Raw genomic sequence first — 15,018 nt, 5'->3', positions numbered from 1 at the left:
AATGCATGGACTTTATGTCAGTCATGTTAGGTGATTCACAGCATTAGGAAATGAATCGTGTGTTGAAATGACATTGTCACGTCTCTTTCTCAGGGGGACTGAGGCAAGACCATCAGAGATATTGTATTTCATTTTGGATATATGTCAGCAGTAGGTCTCAACTGGTTTTGCTTCAGTTGCATTTTATTATTTGCATTTAGGATTTTTCTCTCCCTCTCTCTCTCTCTCTCTGCATCACATTTAGAACACACTTGCAACCACTTTTTTTGGCTGTGACCCACCAGTTGAGAACTACTGTACTAGATACTACGTGTATTAACAGATGCTATATAATCTAAACACATTCATGTGCAAAGAAAAAGATTAACGGTCAGTGTTCGGCAGGAACCACTTCTAGGATGATCTGTAGTGATCTGTTCACAGAGTCTGAGAAACATAAGGGAAACAAACATTAATAACCAACCTGACTAATTATCATGTATTTGATATGATCTAGCATATATTTCCATACAGTACATTTCATAATTCGTGCATAATTAGTATTGTTTTTATTATTCCAGAGAAAATTCTTCCAAGAGTTTAACACTTTAGTCAAATAATTAAAAACTGCTTGGCATGTCGGGCATCATTATATTAATTATTAATATGTAACTAGACACAAACTTCTGTGCATATTCGTAAGTTTCCCATTTGCATTTATGTAACCTCTGACCTGACAATTTCTGGAACCATTTGGGTTTTCTTTCGAAGTGGATGAATATGAAGTACGCAGGGATGCCTGTGAGAGAGATGGCGAAGCCAATCCCTGTATTAATTGGATCCGAATATAGAGAAAGGAAGACCATGAAGAAACAGGTGAAGGAGAACACAGCAGGGATGAAAATAGGGACCTGAGAAAGAGAAAAACACAAAGATAAAGAGGGAATTTTTCTTTGCACCTTAGAAAGTGCAGTAAACCACATGTTTTTTCCAGTTTAGACTACATGTAGGTATGTTCCTCATGAATCATATGACTCCAAAAGACTTATGGAATGTATTGATTTCCTTTATCGTGCTTGTGTGCCAATTTGAAACTTGAATGCCCTTTTTATTGTGACCTGTACAGTTAGTGTTTTGCAGAAGAAGAGCTGGAATGTCACAGGTGTAAATTTTCCTTTCCTTTAAACAACATGTTTGGTACACTGTCATGGATATCTGTAAAATCTTCCACTTCATATCTAAAAGAGATCCATAGGCGTATCGTACATTAATTTCCGTGTTTACACCCAGCCTCTTCTAGTTTGATCAGCAAGACTTTTTAACTATGACTAATTAAATGCTTGGATAAGACTGGGACAGGGAAATATCAGCTCAGTTTCTTCATGTTGACTTCACAGTCTATTGGGTCCCTTTTTATCCAAAATAACCACCAGTTGACCAATCCCAGAGAAAGGCCCTCTGGAGCAACCTAAGATTAAGTGGACACAATAACAAAGTGACAGAGGACAATTGAGATCTCAATAGCTTGGCTCACCTCGGCTCCTTAGAATTAAATCTGCTCTGTTTTCCAAACAGCGAGGTATTTAATCGTTATATTACATTAGAGATGTATGAGATATGAGATAATAGGCTGCCAGCAGAGAAAAGCGGGTCACCTTAAACGGTCGTGGCATATCAGGGCGAGTGTAGCGCAGGTAGATGAGGCCGACCACAGCCACACCAATGAACAACCAGCGCAGGAAGCTCATGAAGTTCAACAAACTGTAGATATCTCCTAAGAAGAGGATCAGTAGGGTGATCGGATACTGAAAGAAAGATAAAGTAGGCATGTGGACATTAGAAATACATGCAGACAAAAATTGGTCCTGTAAAGGGAACGTTTTTCTGTTCCTTTTTTAAGATCTTCTGAGCCTTCTGACAGAGTGAACATTTATGTTGATGCTTTTAAATGTGTTTAAGCCTGGACTGCTATTATGAGTAATTTTTTTATGCTTTTATCATCACTGAACACTGATACTTGAAATGTTCAGAATGTGGAAAGAAAGGACGTTGCAAATGGTTTTGTTCAGCTGTTCAGGAGTATCAACACAGGTGACCATTGAGTGGGACATGTGTGCATCTATGACTCACCAGGACAATCACAGCAGGTAATGGCGTGTGTCGGCGTATGTGAATCATAGAGAGAACTTCAGGAAGCTGACCTTCTCGAGAGGCCACGAAGAACATTCTGTGGAAGAGAGACACAATGTTAAAACATCCACTGTAAATGTGAACCAAGATCTACAGAAAGTTGATATTCTGAAACTTTTAAGGATATTCTTTGAAACCCCTAGTAAACAATATATTTGAAATGCATTGCATTCATGCAAAGTATAAAAAAATACATTTTTATGTACTTAAAGAAAATACCCTGCAATTGTAATTTTAGTGTACTAAACTGGTATAACTTAAGTCTGCTAAATTGGAACAACTAATTTTGTACTTTAAATATCTTGCATTTGAAGAACTATATTATTTAAAGATCAAGATGTAATCATCATTAATAGTGACATTAAAAAATGTTATACTAAACTTATAATAAATAAATCATTCTTAAATATATTACTTACTAGAGACTAAATATTTTAAATATGCCCAAAATCTAAATGTATTTATTTATTTTATTATTATTATTAATTTTAATTTTTTTCATATTCTAAGGGTAATTGTCAGCACACTCTTGTAGTTTGGAGGTCTTCTCCTGAGATCGAGTTGGTACTTTTACACTAAACAGATACTCTCCAAAAACCATTAAGATTGTTTCCTGATTTCCCTAAAACTTTCATCACTCTATTTTAAATAAAAAATCAGGTAATGTTATCAGAGACTCAAAACTGGGACGCACACCTTGAAATCGCAAATAGGCATCCATTCATGGACCCAAAACAAGACAGAGCCACAAAAACCGGAACTGCAAATGAGAAGTTTCCCATCAGCTTCTCTGCAAATGTCTGTTGGGAAAGATGAATGAAAAGAGAAGGAAGGGAGTGAGAAAGAGGAGATCATTTTGTGAAACAAAACAGGAAAACAACATTGATCTTCAATTTTTAGACTTATTGGTGTTTATGAATAATCAGTGAAGTGAAAAGGCTTTAAATTTTCCATAAAGAGCAAGCTTGTATAGAGTCACGCAGTCTACAAATGAATGCATTAAAGACGTCTAACAAGATGAGAAAGCTTTTAGAGCGTTTCAGAGCCTAGCAGGAGATCTCTGCGCACGGATTCTGGTGCTGTCAGTTATTTGTGAGAGATATATGATTTCTCCAGCAGAGAAACAGACAGGCATTTAGAGCCACTGGCTTTATGTAATCACATTTACTTTGCTGAAGAAGAAGGTGTTGACTGTTACAGTCACTACTGCAAATTGCTTGAACACATTTATAAAGCTGGTATCTCTTTCCTAAAAGATCCGGTTACTGCAGGAATGTTTTTTTTTTTTTTTTTTTTTTTTTTGGTCACTGCTGTTGTTAACCCTCATGTACTGTATTGTCCAGGGTGAGTTTTACCTGATTTGATTTTTGAGTTGTCGGAAATATCAGTTGACTTATGTTAAATTAATTAAATTTTTTTTGTTTGTTTCGTTCTTGATGTTTTGTGACTTTTTATCATTTAGGGCCATGAACATGCATGCAAAGTTTCAACACACTGATGTGTTTTGACATGTCCACAAAATTTTTGTTGTGATCGTGCTGTTCCCAGATCAATTTGACCCATCTATTTTAATGTTCTAAGGCAAATAATAATACAGGATGATACAGGAAGTCACCTGTTTTTGAACTGTACATGAATAAGATGTGTGATAGAAGCAGACAGGGAGTTACCCACCACAGCTACGGCACTGGAGGCTAACAGCTCCTCTGCTGACATCACCGTGTAATATGCCACATTTGTCATTGTGTAACAGATCATTACTATCACCATGGAGATGCAGATGGCAAGAGGCACCGTCCTGGGGAATGGAAATTAACACCTAAGTCATCACTGTGGTTTGGTTTTCCATGCTAGAAACAGTTGAATTAAACAATCAAACCACTTCTGCAGAAATCACATTTGTTATATCCAGTCACTAACCTCTCAGGATTCTCCACCTCCTCAGTCACGAAATTCAAGTAAAACCTGTACGAGACCAAAAAATGTATTCAAAGACTTTATAGGCATTATTGGATTTGTGTGGAATCAGAAGGTGGGCTCACCAGCCGGCATAGGCGTACATCCCAGAGTAGAAGGCGAGAGGAAGTCCTGTCAAATCTATGGAGTTGACTTCAAATGCATTTTCAAAGTTTTTGGTCTCGCCTGCAGATGAAACCAGTGGCAAATGATTAGCAACCTGATATTCTCCCTACTTTTAGTTTTTTTTCTAAGGCAAACCTATTTCTAGTTAGTAGACTTTTAATTATTCGTAATAATAAAAATAAATGGTTATTCCAACATTATATAAATGGAAATTAAATACAAAATGTAATATGTACTACATAACATATTTACTACATAAAACTATATAATTGATATTGATTTAAAAAATCGAATATTTTTTTTTAAATAAAATTCCAAAGAACAGCATTTATTTGAAGAACTTTTTGTAAATGTGTCCTTTAAAAAAGTAATACAAATTGTAAAACTATACATTTAAATAAAAAACATCTTACAGACCTCAAACTTTTAAATGGGGGTATGTATACTTTTGAAATATATTAGTCTAATTCATTTTTAGATTAATACCTTTTTTAGTTTTACTGCTGCCTTTAGCTTTTTTTTAAGAAACCATAGCTTTTTGGCATAATATAAGCATAATGCAAACTAAATACCTTTGAAGAGTTGGTATAATCCTGGAATGATGATGATGGCCATAGCGAGCAGCTTGCTGAATGTGAGGAAGATCTGGATTCTGGCAGTCCAGCTAACACTCATGCTGTTTAGATACATTACCATAGCTGCAGTGAAGTGGAATACACAATCATTTATCATTAATATTGCACACATAAGCCAGGCCATACAAACACACTGTAATCAAGCAACACTATATTTATATACAAACATTTGAATTATATGAATTAACTCTAGCTTACTGATTCCGATTGTTGTGGCCAATTTAATGGCAATTTCTGGAACTCCACATGGCATGAAGATGGGCTCTAAAATATAGCGGCCAAATGCCAGAGCGATCACAGCCAAACCTGCAGGTCTTCAAGAAGGGAAAATGAATGCTGAGCACTGTGTCCTGGGACATCTTGTTATCACTCAAAAACATGGTGGTTCTGATTATCTTTGTAATGAATTGTGATTGCAATAGAACATCTTATCTTGCATTTTTCTGTTAAAATCACCACATATACAAAAAAGTCTAAGGCAAAGCTTTGCCATGAACATGCGTTGTGCTCTCTTTCATGTAATGCTGGTTTGCTCTTAAACTACAGCTATAGACTTTAATCTTGATGGTCTTGTGATTACATATGAACCTGCTGCATCCAGCACTTGAGCCTTTGCGTGAGAGCCTCCATGATGGCTTGTTCATTGTCAAAAGAGACTTCATCTCTGGTTTTTAGTCTATGATTACTGGAGCCCAACATTAATATTGAGAGATCACCTTCATCTGGGAGACTTTGCTTGTGTTTATTTGGGGCGTTGAAGGGATTGCATTTGTTTATTTTGGCAGTTCTCCAGAGACCTGACAATGAAGACAGGGGGATGAATGAGGATTTACTGACCTTATGGCAATCATGTCGACCCACAAACGCACAAAAGCCACTTGCGGACCAAACGCCTCCAGAATGTACGTGTAATGGCCACCAGATTTTTTAATACAGGTACCCAGCTCAGCATATGATAGAGCACCTGAAAGGGACAAAATGAAACAATAGCTGGGGGAAATGAAGGCAAAACTTTTATACTTTGGCAAAATGAGGTGACAGTTGCTGGACAAAGGCCTGTCGTGGAGAGCGTGAGCCATAACTATTCAGAAAGGTGTCAAGATTTACACAACACCTGCAAAGCAACCCTAAAGGCGGATGGTTTTGTCAGTTCATTAGGACCATCTGTTTGTTCTTTGAGAGGGCAGTTACACAAGCTCTTTTTAGTTCTATGCATTTTAACGATTTAATATATACTCTGTTCGAAACCAAGCCTGCTTCACTCACAGCCCTTGACTTGTGAGCTTCATAATGTAAATATAAAGAGAGCTTTAGAATACAAGGCACAACAGGAGAGTTCAGAATGCAGATTTGAGAAATTCTGTCTCAGAGAGAAACTGTGGATGAATAGGCAGGTTTATAAAACGGCAGCTCGGCTTTTCCTTAAAGCCTGTGGGCTGTGGCACACAAAAGAAAGCTGACAAGTGTGAAATGACTCCTGACATACACATGAACAAACACACTGTCAAACAATGCTCTTCTTATACACAAACTAATTCTTCTTCGACACACACGAAGCCATCAACCTCCATGGTGTCAGACCATGCTGTCCTCGTCGTCAAAGAATGGCATAAGACAATATTGGCCTCTATCGTGCATGGCAACACATTAGAGAAGCCCTCTGTTCAGGTTTTTCATGCATAGCCTGGAATTCTTGCTTAGAGACAATGAATTATGGACAGATCTTCTTCTTTTCATTGTGGAGCTTGATTGGATACTGTATGTGTAATGCATCAATGACCAAGTAAGCAGATTTAGTCTTTACTTTACTTTACTTATCTGAAGCCATTCAGGCCATTTCCCATCATTTTGTTTATTGCAGCTGTTTGATATATTGGGCTTCCTGAACCCAGTATTTCTCACTCACATCCATGTACCTGAAACGTTTATCCCCTAATGTTGACTGGAAACGATCTACAGCAGATTAGGTGTAACAACCAAGTGTAGGTTTTGTCATGTCCCATTAAATATTATGGTAACATTAAAGATTATGGTAATAATTTCTGGTGCCATCAATTCATTTACATGTATTCATGGATTAGGTATCATGAGCTAAAAAAAAAAAAAAAAAAAAAAAATTGCAGAATTTATTAATCCAGGGTAATGTTATTAAATGTTACTGTTGTTATTGCTAAATTTACAGTTTATCAGTGTTAACATGTTAACTAACAGTATACATGCACTACATATATAGAAATTAGAATGAACCAAGATTAGTAAATTTTGTGAAAGTCAATTGTTGATTGTTAAAACATGATACTAAGTACAACTCATTGATAATCAAGTCAAACTTTGGATTCAACTACAAAAAAAGAAAAAAAAAAAAAAAAAATTGGGGAATCCTTTGTTAACAATTTGAATATTATTGTAGAATATAACCAAATATGTTTTATATTCAATCACTGATAGAACACCTTTCAGTTTGATGTAACAGGAACATGAGTTGGCACAATACATTTTTCAGTTAGGAAAAAGGTGAGTTATGGAGAGCCATATCAACAGATGTGCAGTCAACAGGTGTTAGAATACACATAAAACCTGTATGGCTTACTTTTGTCGGTAGAATACAAAAGGAGAAGTTTAGCAGAATGTCCAAGCTGCTTAAGTTCATACAGTGAATGTGAATGTAGACCATTACAAAAAGTTTTCTTTAAGATTTTTAGTGAATAATGAATTTGTTTTTCATATATATGAATCAAATGAAGCTATTAAAAAAAAAAAAAAAAATTAAAAAAATAAAAATAAAAAACGTTTTTATTGTGCTTTTTTTCTGTTTAGAGAACCCCTTGTGTCTATCTACTTTCATTGTGAGGAAGAGAACCACCGAGGATGCACATCAGTGTTGCCTAGCAACTTTTGTTCTAGTTGTTTTTATTTTCTATTGCTAAGCTAAAATTCCTGTTCATAAAAAAAGCCAGGTGGACACCTCCAATACAACAGCTGCTGTCATTCAATCTGCCACGGTTCCAGTCAGGTTACTTCAATGTTATGATAAAATAGCCATAATAATATTAATAATAATAACAATAATGGCTATTATTATTTTAATGCTAGTGTAATGCTATAGCTAATGCATATACTGTAGGCTAATTTTAGCCCCGACAAGACTGATATTGTGAAATAAAACTAAGTAATAAAAGATGTATGTAATCATTTCCAAAATTCACAACATGTCATTTTACAGAAATATTCTGCATCCGTTCATATTTGTTGGCATTTAGACTTTCAAATATGCTACAACATTTTCACTGCGGTGAAATACTTTTGCTCTCTCGCTTGTCGAACACAAAGCGAGACACGCACATTCGGGAACTCCTTACACAATTAAATATTACTAAAAATATCATATTTTTTAGGGCGATGATGTCATAAAATACGGCAACGAACATTCAAAGTTTCACTGTAAGAACCTTTGAATGTAAATATGCGTATTGAAATATGATATATGAGTCTATTATGAATGGACAGAATGGCCGCTATGGCCATTCTTGTAGTTATAGAATTCCGGTAGTTCTAGTGTTAAGAACATTAACTTATTTCAGTTAGCAAAGTGGTGTGCCCTAAGTAATGAAAGACTGTGAATGACGTCAGCAGAACTGTTAGGTTAGTCACAACCTCAAACAAATGGCTAGTCAGCGTCTGCACAATTCCTCAAAATAAAATGCAACTTTTGATTCTATCAGGAACCAAGAAATCAATTGTTCCAAACAAGTGGGAGAAATATTTAGGTCATTTGTCAAAACTGTATAATGTGTGTGAATAAAAGATGAATGGGAGTCTGTGTGTGAGAGCATATGCACATGTTAACACTCTCATGTTTGCATATGTTAAGGTATGTGTTGTCTGTGACACTTACCGAAAAGAGAGAGAATCCCACAGGCAATCCACACCACCAGTGACATTCCCACGCTGCCCGAGTTCTTCAGAATTCCCTTCGGAGAGATAAATATCCCTGCTCCAATGATCGTCCCAATGATAATAGAGATTCCTCGGAGCAGGGTCACTTTCTTCCGCAGTTCCACCTTTTCCTCGGGGGCTCCAGCGTGGGGGTCTCCATTTGAATTGAGAGGGGCTTTCTCTCCCAAATTACTTGGAGTTGGATCCCCGTTGGGATGGGGAACTGACACAGTCCTTCTGGGCATCTTGCTCGCTCACAAACACACACACATTGACTCTAAGCGTAGTGTGCTTTCCTTTACCAGTGGTATACGACAGGCCTGAGTGGAAGGTGTTCTTACAACAAACTTCTGATACGCTGCGACAAGTCTAAACAAATACAATGTGAATTGGCTTCTCCCTCCTCTTTCCTCTCTCTCTGGCCTTTTTAGTGTCTCAAACACTCCCCCTTTTCTCTCCTTTACAATTTTTCTTCCTCTTTTCATCTCGTCCTGTAATTTGCAGGTCAATGTGTGAGAAAGGGAGGCATTTCCTGTTGTAGTTAGTGTGTCTAGTGGCAGCAGCGTAGCCCTGAGTCATGGTGCTTCAGCAATATTCTCCGATTCTCACCTTTCCTCATGAAACATGCAGATCACACAAAGGCATCAGGCACTCACTTTAAACACTCGCTGTTTTCTCTCATTCTTTCAAAGGCCCATTTCACTGCACTTGTTATAGACGTGTTCTGATTAGCAAGTAAGCAGACTGTAGACTGATAACAAACTCATGTTTCCCGGATTGCGAACTGTTATCTTTTTGTTATAATTAATGTTGACATAAGGTTTGAAAATGAATGTAGGTCAAACCACATGGTATTAGTTACTGTGTGTGTGTGTGTGTGTGTGTGTGTGTGTGTGTGTGCGTGTGTGTGTGTGTGTGTGTGCGTGTGTGTGTGTGTGTGTGTGTGTGTGTGTGTGTGTGTGTGTGTGTGTGTGCGTGTGTGTGTGTGTGAAAGAGAGAGAGAGAGAGAGAGAGAGAGAGAGAGAGAGAGAGAGAGTGTGTTTAGACAAAGCCATTCCTGATACGGTGTTCTGTAAATAAGAGGGAGACAGAGGGAGGCTGATGTAACATTACATCAGATCGGCTCAGACACACATCTGAGATAGATTCAGTGTTGTGAAACCATAAATTCTGATGATTTTGTACGTTTTTACACAATAGCTGAATTTTGTAACCTCCCACAAAATGTATGACTCTACAACTATGACTGACTGAATCATTATGACTGTGCAGAAATTGTTATCATTTGTGGCTACACTTTTGTAATTGTTCCTCTGAAATGTAACTTCCTTTTATGAGTATGTCACACAGATTTGTAATAATTTGATGCCACAGGAGAATCATATGTCACACAAAGGACTTTTAAAATAGTTTTATAAAAATAAATGTTTTATTTTTATTTTATTTTATTTTATTTTTTATTTTTTTTAAGTATATTATACATACATTATTATTTAAAAGATCCGTGGTGTATTCAAGAAAGCAGGTTTTGTTGGAATTTAAGAGTCGCCAGGGCTCTTAAGGAAACCCCAGGTCACCTCAGGAAAGGGAAACTCTGGGTTTTCGGTTCCAATAAAAGACAGAACTAAACCTCTCAGTAAGTTACCATTCTCCTCCCCCTTTTTAAAGCATAAGCAATGTTAATTATTTCATTCATTCATGCTTTTATTCCTCAGATTTCTGGCCTTATTCAAGTAGCCTATAAATATCTAAAAATTCTTAAATCAAGATGAAATTTAAAAAAATACTAATAATAATAAATTATATATAATACTATACACTGCAAAAAAAAAATGGTTCTCAAAATTAGATTTTTGTCATGTTTCCAACCAAAATATCTAAAAATCCTTAAATCAAGAAATGAAAATTTATTGTCTTGTTTGTCTTGTGTTAAAAAAAATAATAATAATAATTTTTAAATATTTGGATGGAAACAGGGGGAAAAAATATACCCCTGGGTCTGTAAGTTTTTATTTTATTTTATTATGCTAAATTTTTCTTATGCTCATCAAAGCTTTATCTCTTTAATCACACATACATATCACACACGTAATTCTGAGTTTTTTTTTTTTTTGTTTTTTTTGAATTGTGAGTTTATATTTCGCAGTAATTATTATTATTTTTTTTATTTTTTTTTTGGCGGAAACGGGCTTCCATAGTTGACCACTTTTTTTACTGTAATCTGTTAATCATTTTTGTGCTTTGTTCATTACTATTATTAATGTTGAACAGGGCTTCTAGATAGGTTAGGTTAGATAGATAGGTAGGTTTTCTAAGGTGTAATTATTCCTTACAGATACAATATTCTTACACTACACCCCATAAAAAAAAATTAAAAAAAGATGTTGACATCCAAGCTGAGTACATAGTTTAGTCTAGTTTTCTTCCCCTTGCCTGTGGCAAAGATCTATGGCACATAAGAATCTTGAACTGAAGGTCTTCTTGCTGCTCAAAGTAAACTTGTGATACTCTGTGGCAAAGTGTACTCTGTGTGTAGTTACTGAAAAGGAGAGACAAACCATGAAAGTAGACAAATATATCTCATACACTCCCCTGCCAATTTTGAACAAATGACCCCAAAAACATGCCATTGCTTGGTCCTTGAACTTGTTTGCCATGCTGGAAGAAGGATAGCAAGAACGATACTCTCAAGAAACATCTCTCCTGCACTGTCCAATAAACTAAAATTCGATGAGGGGGAGAAGAGATTGTCATGGGACAGAAAGAGTCAGCAGTGAAGGGAAATACATGTATCACAGTTTCAAATCTGTATCTGTAAGAAGAAAGCTGTGCAATTCAAACAATATTCAACAACAAGCACACAGCTTGACATAAAGGACTGCAGACTAAAGGAGTCTTTCCATACTGTGTACATATCCTTTAAAATTCAGGTCTTCTAAAGCCAATAGATCTGTGTGAGGAACAAACTGTAATTTAAAGGGATAGCTCACCCAAAAATGAAAAGTCTATGATCATTTATCCACCATCATATCATTTCAAACCCTGTATGACTTTCTTTCATTTGCACACACAAAAGATATTTAAAAAAAAAAAAAAAATGTTGATTACTAGTGACTTCCATAAAACACTGAGACATTCATCAAAATGTCTTCGTTTATGTTCCAGAGAAGAAAATTGTACAGACTTGGCATGAGGGTGAGTAAGATTTATCTGGGTGAACTATTTCACTGATAATCTTAACATCCATCTAGCTGTCCTTGTCATGTTTGATGTAAAATTTGTGAAATATTATTATTTATTTTTCTTTTTTCTTTTTGTCTGATTCTTTTCCATCATTCAGTTGATTGATCTGAATAATTTGTGCATGAATCAAACTTAAGTTCAACTCACTGATAATAACTAGTGGTAATGGTTGTCAGCATAGTAGAGCAGAAAATTAGCAGTAAATAACAACCTACATTCACCTTTTGTGTTCCAAAGAAAAAAGAAAGTCATACAGTTTGAACAGCATTTCGAACAAGTCTTCATTTTGGGATGAGCTTTCTTTAAACTCCTTGTCTTTCTCTATGGGGTGAGCTTTCTTTAAACTCCTTGTCTTTCTTTACGGGATATATTTGCAAGTATTAGTGCCACAAAGCCCTCTTAACCTCTTACGAAAGTATGCCAGAAAATGCAGTCCAAATATTAAGGTGTCCTTCATCTGTTGGGGATTGTGTACTTTAGGCTTGCTTCAGGGCAGAAATCTGAAGAAGGTTGAGTGGTCATCTCTCTGTAGAATCATTCTAAGATGAGAGGGAGAAATAAGTGAGGGATCAAACCCATCCTCTCCCGGAGAATGGTGGAATCTTCCTATATAAAGGAGGCCCCAGGCGTGTATCCAAACATCCTTTAATCTCTCTTTCTCTGTGCGTATGTGTGTATGCTGTATGTCAGGCTGTGTTTTCAGCTTGAGCAGTGAAGCCTAAGGGAAGCCTGTGGGAAAGTTAATACCTTGCTTTTTCACTCATCCATTCTACCAGAAGCTATGACCAGACTAACTTACCAAACTTAATGATCAGGAACACTCAGGGAATCCATTCCAACAAGGATGGAGTTCAGCCAGTTCCATAATGATGTCTGAAGCCTATTATCATAAAAAGCATGGAGATCTTGTAAAACAGCGTGGAGCTGTTGCTGTGTGAAGTGGTGGAAGCCAATGTGAGTCACCAAAATCACACTTTCAGGGCTCCAGTCTGCTTCTAAAGTTGAAAAATATCACATTTTAAAACAATTTAGTCAGTCAGGATACTTTTTGTGTGTCCATTTGCTGTCAAATACCATCTCTTAAAATTATGCGCACTTGCTGCAAATGACAAAAGACTCTTAGTTATTTTTAACGAGTCTGTCAAAAAGTTAGTTAAGTAGACTCTCTGAGAACATTGTTACAAAAAAAAAAAAATGTGATTACAGTTTCATTACAGTTTTCACACAAATATTAAACAGAATATATCTTTTTAACAAACCATAATAATAAGAAATGTTTCCTGAGCATCAAATCAGCATACTAGAATGATTTCTGAACGATCATGTGACACTGAAGACTGAAGTAATGGCTGTTTAATATTTAGCTTTGTTATCACAGGAATAAATTACATTTTAAAATGTATTCAAATAGAAAATAATTATTTTAAATTGTAATAATATTTCTCCTTTAACTGTATTTTGATCAAACAAATCGGCCTTAATGAGAATTTTTTTTTTCAAAAACATTTGTAAACTTTTTCCCCAATTACTCATTAAACTACCCTTATAAAAAGTAATACATTTAAAATACATTTATCTCATATACAGTAGTTTAAATCTATTAACATTCTTATTTACCTATTGCTTGAGACTTACTGATATAAAAATTAGAATTAAACTTTATTTGGAGGACTACTTGTGCACGATGAGCATTTCTTAACATTAAGCATAAATGTATTTGAATGAATTAATGAGAATTGTATGAATGTATCTTTGAATATCAGTCTTTAAATGCAAGATATTTAAAGTGTACCTTAAGTATATTTGCAGTAGTTCCACTTTAGCACAATCAAAAATACTTCAGCATATCTTAAGTTGGCCTTCAGCACTACTTCGGCACAATTAAAGTGCAATGAGTACAAAATTATTTGTTCCAATTTACCCGACGTTAAGTATACCATTGAAGTATGCCAAAAGTACAATTGCAGGGTATTTTTATAAAGTACATCAATTTATAAATGCATTTGTAGTATACTTTGCTTGAATTAAATTTATTCCATATACAGTACAATTTAGTATATTTATTTTTCACTAGTTAATGCTGATCAATTCTGTAAGTTCGCGGTTAAATAAGTTATTTGGCTCCTATATATTTATGTTTGGAAGCCAATGGCTGCCTTATCTTTTTTTTCTGATTTCAGAGCCCTGATTCTCAGAAAGCATTTTGCCTTTAGTGGTATTTGGACTCAGGCCATTGTATTAAATCAAAAAGGAGGCCTATAGTGCTTTATATGTGTTCAGTAGTCACTGCTAGATATTGATCTTATTACAGTCTGCAGGCCCAACCACTTAGTTCACATCTGTGCTTCCTTCCCAAGGTCTATAGCCCCGCAGGTTGTGTGGATGGAGACCTGTTCATACACCAAGGGTCGCAAGAGCTGTAGTGATATAAACATGCTTCCTTTGCTTTCACTTGCTTGTAATTCTCCTGTCATATCCATTTCCCAGCATACCCCAGCAATACATAGGCTAACATTTAAAAACACCCTCTCATCGCCCACATAAGGTCAGTCAAGATTCACGGCTGTAAACTTTAAATAAAAGCAACGGTTTGATTGAAAAGTTCCTTTATTTCCCGAGTGGATCAAGACTAAATGGCTCAGGATGTGCTGTATCCATCTGACTGATGAAATTTGATGTAAGAATTATGTTCTACTGATGTTGTTAGTATAAACTGAACTGCACATAAAACTAGTTTTGTTTCAATCTCTCCAAGGTGACTGTCACTGCGTTCCGTGCATAAACCGATTACAACTTTTAACCTCAATACATCAGCCTTGTATGTGGTCCAATCCATCTGTGGCTTTCCTGGGGATTCACACCCCTGCCAATGTCTCCTTATACACAAGGAAATAGAAGGAGATTGATGAGATGCAAATGAGCGTTCCGTCCTCCATGGAAATAAAACAGACAA

General features: G+C 35.9%; 1 protein-coding gene across 1 annotated transcript; it reads right to left on the bottom strand.

Moving 5' to 3' along the window:
* Positions 1 to 261: 261 nt before the first annotated feature.
* Positions 262 to 9,411, bottom strand: LOC113081651 (cystine/glutamate transporter). Its single transcript, XM_026253667.1, has 12 exons — positions 8,782 to 9,411; positions 5,724 to 5,850; positions 5,085 to 5,200; positions 4,824 to 4,949; positions 4,212 to 4,311; positions 4,090 to 4,134; positions 3,844 to 3,967; positions 2,866 to 2,969; positions 2,110 to 2,206; positions 1,635 to 1,784; positions 713 to 890; positions 262 to 426 (listed from the first exon to the last, which is right to left on the bottom strand). The coding sequence occupies exons 1-12, from the start codon at positions 9,065 to 9,067 to the stop codon at positions 371 to 373; spliced, it is 1,509 nt and encodes a 502-aa protein (XP_026109452.1). The 5' UTR covers positions 9,068 to 9,411; the 3' UTR covers positions 262 to 370.
* Positions 9,412 to 15,018: the final 5,607 nt, after the last annotated feature.

The sequence above is a fragment of the Carassius auratus genome, unplaced genomic scaffold (assembly GCF_003368295.1).
Source record: "Carassius auratus strain Wakin unplaced genomic scaffold, ASM336829v1 scaf_tig00034770, whole genome shotgun sequence".
NCBI classification, from domain to species: domain Eukaryota; kingdom Metazoa; phylum Chordata; class Actinopteri; order Cypriniformes; family Cyprinidae; genus Carassius; species Carassius auratus.
This window is presented reverse-complemented; position numbering and strand designations above follow the sequence as displayed.